General features: G+C 37.9%; 1 protein-coding gene across 8 annotated transcripts in view; it reads right to left on the bottom strand.

The window, feature by feature from the left end:
- Nucleotides 1-11,292, bottom strand: part of camta1a (calmodulin binding transcription activator 1a) — a 366,205-nt gene that overhangs the window by 23,096 nt on the left and 331,817 nt on the right. For 7 of the 8 annotated variants that reach the window (XM_055045992.1, XM_055045985.1, XM_055045986.1 and 4 more), the window contains 2 exons: nucleotides 11,146-11,272; nucleotides 10,493-10,627 (listed from right to left, as the gene is read on the bottom strand). In XM_055045992.1, the coding sequence (XP_054901967.1) occupies nucleotides 10,493-10,627; nucleotides 11,146-11,272 (262 nt within the window). Of the gene's footprint in view, nucleotides 1-4,652; nucleotides 5,105-10,492; nucleotides 10,628-11,145; nucleotides 11,273-11,292 lie in introns of those variants that run through there. The other variant, XM_055045991.1, reaches the window with a different exon arrangement.

Here is an 11,292-nt window from a genome sequence, read left to right as displayed (position 1 = left end):
GATGCACCAACACAGAGTAGCACATAACTGCGAATTGGAAGGAAAAAGGTTTTATATTTGCTATTTTTTCAACAAATACAAATCTTGTACTTTAGTCTAGTCCTCAGTACTTTAACGCTCCTAAATAAAAGCCAGTGAAAACTTGCATTTAGACGTGACATAATGAGTAATGATGGGTGATATCAGAATAAATTAACACCACATATCAGGGAGGTCAAAGATAGAGAGAAACTTTAAACATCTCGAAGAGCGATATCTCTGGTCATCCAAGACCTAAAGCAAACATTTGCTTTAGATCTTAAACCAAATGTTTAGGCACCAATGGCTTTAGGTCTTAAAGCAGTAAATACATACTGCTTTATGTATTGTCACACATAAAGCAGTCATATGCAATGAATTACAGTATGTGCTGTAAAGAGGCTCATTTGTCAGATTAAAAGCACCTTTTGAAAACAGCAAACATCATCAAACATCCATTCCAATAAGCCTAAATTTCTGTATTAAAACTTAATTTATGAGTTTGATGAGATATTGTTATCTAAACGTTGTGTTTTCGTTAAATACAGGTGGAAAATCTTTCTTATTAACAGGATTAAAGGCTTTAAAACATGAGTTGATGTATAATTACTTGAATGTGTTTCACTTTGTGAATTGAGTTACTGGCATAAATATTTTTTTTCAATAATATTCTAGTTTAATGAATGAGTGCATATATGGCACAAGAAATTTCACCCTGAACTCACCATTAAAAGTGATGGCAGTATTATGCTGTGGAGCTGGTCAGAATTAGTAGGAAGACAAATGGCGATAACCACAGAGCATTCCTGGATAAAAACCTGTCAGAAGTTGCCACTGACTTATTGATTTAAATCACATTCATGTGTTTGAATGGTCCAGTCAAAGTCCAGATATAAATCAAACTGAAAATCTGAAGCAAATGTTGAGGACTGATGTTCACATATGTTGTGTATCCAATGAGACTGAGCTCGGTGAAAGACAAATGGGCAAACTTTTGATGTTGTCGAGGCGGGAAGCTGTTAGAGACACAAAACATCTGTAACTACAGCAAAAGCTGAGTCTGCAAAGTTTTCATTCAGGGGGGTGGAATACAGCCATAATTTTAAGATGTTTACTTAAAAACAGTCCCTTTTCTTTCTCCTTCACAATTTTGCAATATTTCTGTAGCATTACCACATATGAACCTTGAGGTTTACCTAACAGAAAACCTGTAAATACAATACAGAAGTGAATACAGCATTTTAAGGCAGAAGCAGGCATTTAGCTTCACCTCACTTAAGCATAAAATAATTTTAAAAAGCCACCTGTGAATTATTAAATCTGTTGCATGGCTCATATGCTGCATTATATATTTCACCAGTTTAGCCAAATGTTATAATAATCTCTAACAAAGGTCAAAGGTGTTCAACAGATCTCATCCTCTTCTTCTGGCATTTATCCAGTTATACAAGTCAATATGAGTGCAGTCTGGACACAATAGATTCAGTGTGTCACACTGAAAGTAAAATGCCAAGAGAGGAGACCCAGGGGATTTACTGTCATCTGCTTTTATACTAATGGAGTAATTGTATTGGCTTTTTGTCTCAGGAACAGGACAAGCTGTATTTTCCAGATGTTCAGTAACAAGTCCATTTTATTTAGCGTCCTGTTTATGCAAACAAATGGCATGAGCTTGAATTATATACCCGCAGACAGAACAACTTAAGATGAGAGCAGAAATTATTTGAAAAATGAAATGCCTCAATAAAAATAGAGAAAGAGCTCAAGGGGCGACACACTGCTGGCTAAATGAAGTCACATGTGTTTAATCCTTATAAACCTCAATCTTAATCTTTTTTCAAAGAATCATTGTAAATTCAAGTTTAACTATTATTCTTATGTTACAACAGCAAACAAATAAGAAATCGTGAAGGCGTCAACGTAATTTTGAAACTATACAATTTATACGGTGGCTCTGAGGTGCAAACCACTTCAAAAAATTCAAAAACACAACATTAACATAGCACAATTACAAATACACCACTGTAAACGTGTATGTGTGTGTGTTCATCAATAAAAACAATTGATCAGAATCAGCTGTATCAAATATAATTACTGTGTCCCAAAACAATTAAATAATCGCATCAAAAAGTTTGAAACGTTGTCCTTATTTTTTTTCATTCCTAAATGTAATAGTGTGTGAGAGATTGTGTCAATGACATTGATTAACTTAAAATACTTTGCAGAACGGTACTTTACGAAGTTCGGTCCATTTACTTGTGTTAGCTTGCTGGCGGATAAACCACTTTCAATATGGCGGACGCTATAATGTATTGCAACAACGGACCAATCAACAATCTCTCAAGTTTCCAACTCAGACACACCCTTTCCGTTTTGTTAGTGTTGTAGCGATTTTGTAAGTTGTAATTGTGCTTTGTTAATGTTGTGTTTTTGTCATTTTAATAGTCCTCCATTGATGTTGTTGTGTTTCGTAATTTGTAATTGTGCTAAGTTGATGTGCTTTTGAATTTGTTGAAGTGATTTGAACCTCAGGGCCACTGAAAATTCATCTTTGGAAAATCTGACTCAGAGTTAGAACCTCTTTTTGAAATAAAAGTACAAATGACTAACTTCAAAACAAAACTTATAGCTAGAAAGGGGAGACAGCTGGAACCTCAAGGCATGGATATGGAGTGAGTAAATCATATTTTAGATGATACATGCATATCCTCAAAAGCACACAGAATTACGGCAATAAAATCCAGAGTAGTAATCTTTACACAAGGTGTATGCATGATTTAAACTCACTTCAGTTCATGCAGCTCTAGCTTACAGCAAAAGTCATCTGAGGGCACTACACAGAAAAAGTAAACAATTTATCGTAGTGATGCTACACTACTCTACTTCCACAATAAATAATAGAATATCAACAGAAAAAATTGTTTTTCTCTATTTTTAACAAAGAAAACCCAGCAGGTAACTTATATGCATGAGAGAAGTCAGTTATAGTAAGAAGACTATCTATTCTTAGATGATTCAGGGTTACTGGGCTCATATGAAGTGGCACAGAGCACTTTACTTCTATAGCACCTTAATGCACAGTTCAATACGGATCATCACACTCCTGCCCCTCTGCTCTGCTCTATCACCTGCAGATGGAAAAATTCCCATAACATTGCTGCTGTTAGCAGATCTACAACTGCGATTACGCCTTCTGTCACTACAAGTGAAACCAGTTTTATGAACTACTACTACTACAGCGGTTAGGTTCGGTAGTCACACTTCATAAAAGCTCTAAGTTACAATCCTTCATAAAAAAAACTTGTTAACAGAACTGGTGAACCATACAGCTCTGGAAAAAATAAGACCAATGCAATTTTTGTGCCATCGGCATCTCTACACGAATGACATTTCTCTGGTTTTTGTTCAATTACAACACTGATCATCTGAACCCAAGAGCTTTGTGAAAGCCTGCCAAGACTCATCTTACTCCATCCAATATTTATTTTTAAATTCTTACTGAGCTTAAACATTAGTGTTGTGTTTAAAAGTGAATATAAAAGTTTTCTCAGCAACATCTGAGGTCTGAAAACACAGACTTTTTGGGAAATAAATGCCAGAAACTCTATTTCTATTTGGTAGGAATGATGTCAGTTTATTGAATAAAATAAAAATGGAAATTAAGTTAAATATTTTGCAATAGTCTTACAACATTTTCCAGAGCTGTGCTTTAAAAGACAACATTTCTGCCACCTCCAAAGTCTTCTGTCCTCATTTGTTTTCTTTTATAACTAGAAACTGATTTTCCTCAAAGTAGAGGCAAGGCATTGTCAACTCCTGATACTATTGTCATGCATAAGAAACAAAAAAAAAACTGTGCAGCCTTTTTGTTGCTGGCTTTCGGGCAACAGTGCAGTAAATGCATTTTAGTTTACTGCAGCAACACCGATAAACATTACACATGAGCAACAGGTAGGTAATGCACAAGAAGAATCTTCGTTTAAATAGTTTGGGAAAGTCTGGCAAGCAGAAACTCCGGAGACAAAGCTGTAAAAGTCTCTGTTCACGGCTGCGTGGTGCTGAAAGCGGTCTGAGCTGTGGAGAATCTCAGCAGCCACACACATGGCCCAGATAAACTCAGCGGAGCTTATGAATGCGACAAGCCTTCATTGCGCTATAGGGCACAACAACACGTGAACCTGCACCTGGGTCACGCTGACCCTTTGCTTATCACCATCCAGATACAAACACACGGAGAAATAAGTATTTGGAAATTATGCACCCGAACTTTAAAAGAAGACCGAGAATGTTTTTTTTTTTTTTTTTTTTGAAGTTTCGGGAGGTCGCCCTAAAACGCAAAAAGCGCAAGTCGTGAGTCAGGAGTTGCTTAGTCTGAGCGCTTTGACGCATGAAACAGTTGGTAAGCATGTGGCCGAAACAACTCCGCTACAGCTCTGCCACTACAGCAATACAGTAAAACAGAAAAACTCTGCATGCGGCGCTCAACGAAGAAAAAACCCCCAAAACAACAACAAAAAAAAAAAAAAAAAAAAAAAACGTGGAACTTGTGGCATACACAATAGGCAACCCAAAGACAACACAATCACAAGACAGCACAGCACTACAGTTATAAGGTTGAGCTCAACACTTCTAACCTTCTATTTTATTTTCCATTGGAAGAGTCCACCTTAATGCCAAAAACACAGCCCCTTTGTCTGTTTGGAAATGCAGGTGTCATTCACTGGCATCCTGACCCAGAGAAGTCCAAGCAGGGCTGCGTTTCGTTCAAACCTGCCACTCTAAAGCATGCTGCTACACGTAGAAGAAAAACAACTGAAAAAAAAACCCAGCATATAGATCCTTGGTGTAGACTGAGTCTGACTCTCAACAGATCACTCGTCAACAATAGAACAAAGTGAAGGAAAAGAGCGGCGTGCAGAAAGAAGGAGAGGAAGACCGCTCATGCTCTTCCTCCTCTAATAGCCCACTCCTCCTCCTCTTCCTCCTCCTCCTGCTGCTGCTCTCCTCTTCACTTTGTTTCACCTCGCGCACATGCACGCTCTCCTCGTGTTTCTAGTAGTCGCTGCGACCCCCAGCCTGCAGTAAAATGACAAATACTGCCGCGAGGAAAACGTTGTGCGCACGTGCAGCCAGTAAACAGACGCCCTAATTCCCGCTTTGTGGCGTTTCCCTCAAGAGCCGCGCTCCGCAACTACTCGCTCTTTTAAATTTTATTTAAAAAAAGAAAAGAAATTACAGTTCCAGCAGATTAGTTCAACTAAAATCGAGCCAGATTTTATTTCATTTTTCTTTTCGCGCGCCCTCACACGAAGTCTCTCCTGAACTGGAGGAAACGCGTGAAAAGCGTTTCTTCCCGCAGCGCGACCTGATGTTTCAGACCAGAGCCACTTCTATCCGCGGGAGTTTGCCATGTTTACCCAAACACGCCCACTCCTCCTCGGCGCCTGCATTGTGTGTACACGCTTTGCCATTTGTCATGCCTCGGCACAGTCAATAAGGCTCCCTTAATCACTGACGGTCAGCTCGTCTCCGAGAGGGGCTCGAATTCTGCCGCCGCTCGGCTCGCCGGATCTGGGATCGGGGACTTTATGTGGCAGCGGCTCTGCGGCTCCGAGAGCTTTTCTGTCCTGCCTATGGCTCCGTACCTGCAGTGCTGCAGAGAAAAGGCGCCCCTTCCCCCACTCTGCATTATGACAAATCAAGGCAGGCAGCTGTGCCATTAGCACATCATAGCACAGTTAGTCTTCCATGGGAGAGGAAAACTCAGAGCCGAACGGCACACCGCTGCGGACCCGCACTAAATATTGACACGAATGCCGCTTCGCCAGAGCCACAGCCTGCTAATCAGTAGCCTGACTATAGAAGCTCGAAAAAGGAAACGAGGCGTCCACATTAGTGTCTCTGGAAGTCACGGAGTCTGCTGTGCCTCCAAACAGGGCACAACAGTTGTAAGGAGTGCAAATAGCGACGCGCCACCCTGACAAACTGGGATTTAATGGTCACCAGAGCGGAGAACATCCACAAGGATTCAAGCTTTAACAAACTTACTGTCAACCCACGTGGACTTTTAAAGCGCGCTCAGCAACAGTTGCTTTCCACTCAGTGTGGTGCTGAAGCACTGCCTCACACACGCTGCCTGCTGGAAGCTCCTTATTTATTTTAACCCTGATTTCATCTATTCACTGAGATTCTTAGCTCTTATTTGGACACAAGGGTTAAAAAGTTATGCTTTCAACTACTAAAATCCTGAGTCATGTGGTTTAAGATGCCAGAGAATAACAGAGGCTTCCAAAACTGTATGGAGTGTAATGCAGTGTCTCCTGCACTGCTCCAGCCCAAACTGTTACTGCACACTGCCGGTCAGTTGGCTTAAAGCAGACGCCTACACTTTACTAACAGACAGAAGAAAGACAAACTCAGCCTTCTGGAAATATTTAATTTAGCAAAACACTTTGTCACGCAGGGCGAGGAAGCTGCAGTGGCATCCATAACTCTTTTTGAGGTAACACAGATATACAGCTGGGAAGATACAAGCAGAATTTTTAAGTAGCCGACTGCAGTCTGGCAAGCCAAAAAGCTAGAAATAAATTGCCTTCCAGCATTGTATTCTTGTACTTGTGATGCTTTTTCAATAGAGGTATGGACTAAAGGAGCAATCCAATTCTACTAAACAAGTTCTCAAGTTTTAAGGAACAAAAAAGCTGATATTTTCCATCATATCTTTTGGAATGGTTCTAATTTTTATTAATGAGATACCAGAGAGAGCACCAGAGTAGCTTGAGTTGCAAGTTACTCTGCAACTAAAGAGTCAGCACAGTAGTGCTGCTGGTTTCCAACCTATTGCTGCATACTTCCAGTCAGCTGGCTGATAGAAAGCTCCTTTACTTTTCTGTCGCAAGAAAAGAGAAGCATGATCAGATAAACTGAGGCTGCTTTCATCTTTGTGTCACAAAAAGCAGCCAACTGCAGGCTGACTACAGCAGGAGATGGTAATTAGTTGGAGCTAATTCACATTTTATAGCAGCTCTTTATACTTGTGCCACTTTAGCATACTGGCAAATGGGTATAACCAACAATTAAGCTACTAAGGGATATGAGCATTATAGGTGTTATTGTGGATCAGTAGAAGGGCTTTGCAGCTCATAAAGGTAAATATATAAGATGCTTGGTAACAAAGGGGTATGAACTTTATTTTGAAATATAATTACAGATCTGAAATATTTTTTCAACTATACATTTTTAATGGTGAAACATTCACAGTAATCTCTAATGTGAAATGTTGTATTCCATATCATGACAAAATTCTTAATTACTGCTAATGCGTCTAAAAAACATGCAAAGGTAAAATATTTCTTAATTCAAAATATTTTGCCATCACAGCAGTCATAAGAATGCAAAGTTTCATGTATTTCCTTGGATATCATATTAATTTCTTTTTGAAAAGCGAAAAGTACGTATGAAATAGCGTCATATTTTTGACAAGAGCAGAAAAAAGAAAAAAAGTAGAGAAAAACAGTATTGTCTGTTTTAATGTATTTTGCTGCAGTGTGAAAATCTACATGCTATATATAATTCTGAGACACTTAATAAAAGTTCTTTTCAGAATAATCCTCAGTGTACCTTAAATGGTTTAAAGATTATTATACCCACAAAGTTTGCTCTTCTGAACCCCAGATCAATACCAATGTCAACATTATGGATGGATTTGGAATATATGATCAAAAATTGACATAAATTTACATTATATTACAGCAGATTTAGTTTTAATTCAGTGTGGGTATATCAATTATTATTTAATAAAGGGAAAAGAGGCTTACTGACATATACTGCAAGATTGCTAACTGTTCAGATAAAAGATATGGTCATTACTTCCAGGAATGTTTAAGAAGCATTGAATCTGTGAAAAATTATAATATATGCATTCAGCATTACATCATCCCAACTGTGTTTTAACCACTGTTTAATATGAGTGCCATGAGCATAATGTAATAAAAGAATAATATCAAAAATATGATTTAGTTTGAGTCACTAACTATTCTGATATGTGGATGAAACGTCTGCCACACAATCACAATATGTCTTCTCTCACAAACGCCAGTTATGGTTATAAATATAACCATTATAAACATTACAAAAATTACTGTTATGAACATAACCATACCTTGTTGGTGTCTGACCAGTTCTCTACAAATGAAGGTAACTACGAACAGAAAGCACAGAACTTATTTTGCTAAATTGTAGACAAAACACAACTGATCAATTTGGGATTTTTCCAGTTATTAAAAATGTGACAAATGATTTTCCATTCGTCCCATATGATCCAGGCTTAAATAATAAAAAACAAAACAAACATTACATATATAACCGCTTATTACAACACACCACTGTTCTAAAAATAGACACACACATGATGTTACACAACAAACGGTAAGATATGGTGTGCAAGGAGTTAACATAGCTAAAGTAATAGGGTGGGCTGTGTTTTCCCTGAGACAGTCGGCTCCTCCTTAGCTGCTTCTGTGAATGGGCCAGTAAGGCAGCAGGGTATGAATGGCGGAGGGATCTAATCGTGCTGCCATGTATGTGAGCTGCCATGCAGGTCTCTATTTCTCACCAGCGCTCCTTGAAGGGCTGTCTGCAATGCAGCTGTCCTGTGAGCCTGTAGTTCATCGTGCCCTACTTTATTCTGTCAATGCTCAAACACTGCAGCAGTACCTCTGCCAGCAGCTGCACACACACACACATACAAACACACACGCACGCACGCACGGACCTGCAAATACTTAATGGTTTTTATATGCATCTCAAAGGCCTACAGCAGGCTCACTGATACAGACATGAATTGTTTGAATGTCAAACTACAATTATAAATAATCCACATAAGTGGATTGAAAGGTATTTCTTTGCAAAACTAAGCACATAATTATGAGTCATGTCCATCTTAAAGCAATCAAACAACCAATCAAATTTTATCTATATTTAAAAAGCTCTTTTGTAAACAGTGCAGCTATGTGACGTTCTTTACAGAAAATAAGCATCCAAACAATTTACTTTAATTAAACAAAAACAAGAGAGTCTCCCACATTTCCAGCAGAAAGATGCACTTGCTTCACATATGGTAGTGAACCCAATAACCCCAGATAGGTTATTACATAGCAATACACAATGAAACACAAAAAGCATCACAACCAAATACCAAATATCAAAGACAAAGCTGCCAAAGAAGGGATGATATTTTTAAAAAAATTAGAAAATACGTAATAATAAAAAGTGAGTAAAAGCTAATGCTAAAAAGTACATAAATATTTACAGTGACTGATATAATAATCAGATGATAAATCTAGATAAATCAACTAAAATAATGGATAAAAATAGATAAATGGAAAAAACAAATGATAAAACAATGAAAATCAATTAAAACTCAGATGCAAGGTAGATGAAAACCAAAACAAGAGCAAATAACGGTTGCAAAATAAAATACATTCTAAATAGCTGCAAATTCTTATGATAAATGTACCACAGACAACAGATAAAACATCAGGTCAAACCAGCCAGAAAATGGCTCAGTAATAATAAAAAAATGTTGTGTGCAGTTGAAAAGTCAAAATTATTTGTTGTTGTCTCATATATTTTCAGTAGCTGTTCTTTTTATCCCAACCTTTTTGAAAACAGTAGAAATTTTTAAAAACAGCATGTGAACTACAACCTCAAACATCATCTCTATTTATGCATCATAACAAATAAAGAGCCAAATCAGTGATTTTATTCTTGCTATATGTACTTTTAAATATGACATGACCAATTAAGCATTTGTAAACACAGGTTGTATGCCAAACATATTTTATACACTGACAGTTCACTTAGCTAACAAGTAAACATCAATTAGAAAGCCCTCAGCAGGAGTTAGTCATTCAACCAAGCAGTCGTGGTTCTAGACTGTGAGAGGAAGCGAGAGTAGATGACAGACTTTATGCAAGCACAGAGAGAACATGCAGACTCCCTGCAGAGATACCCCAGACTGCAGTTGACTGTTCTGAAACAAGAACCTTCTTGGTGCAAGGCAGCAGTGCTGCCAGCTTACAGCCAAATGAAGGACAGATCTATACATTTATATTGTTCATGTCAATTTGGTTCTTAGCCAACAGGAGCAGCAACCAGTCTGGTCTTCAGCTGCTTCAAAGTTCGACATATTTTTCACTTAGAGATAATTTTCAGCACACCATTGCTTTAGAGAGAGATTACACGAGCTATAGTTGCTTTCCATTAATCTCAAACCAGTCTGTTCCCTCTTCTCTACCATCAACCAGGCATTTCCATCTACACAAACGTTGTAGATTTGTGTAGATTAAACTTAAATGGGAAGGTTTTAAATGAGGGTGTTTAAAAAAAGCAAAACAGAAAAATCTAAAATAACATAAAAAAAAATCTCCTGTTGCTGAAATGATGCAAATAGGAAACTGATAAGAGGACGTACCGTCCAGTGAAAGCCAGTCGTGCTGAGAGGATGGCAGTGATGGGAGAGCCCGAGCCTTGTACTCGAACACCACAGAACTGGAGATAATTTGATTACTGATGGCCACCTGTAGTGTCACCAGACCTGTATCGTGAGCTGAACAGAGAAGACATCATAAGACTCTGGGAGAGCATTTTCAAAGTGTCACTAATTCTTCAAATCTTTATCTGAAAGCGCAATTAAACATTAACCAACATGGATAGATAAGTCCATGTTGCACAACAGCAGATTTAATCATGGAATCAGAAAGGATGAAGTCATAAAATAATTAAAAAACTAAACTTAAAAACACATATTTACTAAAATAAGCTGATATTTAAAAAAATTGTCATCCAATAAACAAACTAAAAATTTCATACAGTCTTTAATAAAGTGTAGAGATTTGCAATAATGTTTCAGTCAAGACTTTTTGCATCAACTACAAATTACCGCTTTCGTTACAATATTGCATTAAGAAAGGGCTCCTTCACTTGTATCACAAAATACAAATAAAAAAAATTACCTAACATATTTTTATTTAACACTGATTCTAAAGTTTGTTTATTAATAACATAAAAACAAAAATAAAGCAGAAACTTTATCTATAATGTTAAGAAATGTTTCCTCTTTGCTACCTGGGCAGTAGCAGCGCAGCACCCCTGGCTGGATGAGCGAGGCCGGAACCGAGATCTGGTCAAACAAGCAGCTGTAATTTGAGCTGGCCTCCTGCCATGGACCAGTGATCAGCACCTTCACTCCACCCTGAAACATAGACGGTGATT

The sequence above is a fragment of the Poeciliopsis prolifica genome, unplaced genomic scaffold (assembly GCF_027474105.1).
Source record: "Poeciliopsis prolifica strain line A6 unplaced genomic scaffold, Auburn_PproV2 SCAFFOLD023, whole genome shotgun sequence".
Lineage (NCBI taxonomy): Eukaryota > Metazoa > Chordata > Actinopteri > Cyprinodontiformes > Poeciliidae > Poeciliopsis > Poeciliopsis prolifica.
The sequence above is the reverse complement of the archived record's forward strand: the minus strand, read 5'-3'. Positions and strand labels throughout refer to the sequence as shown.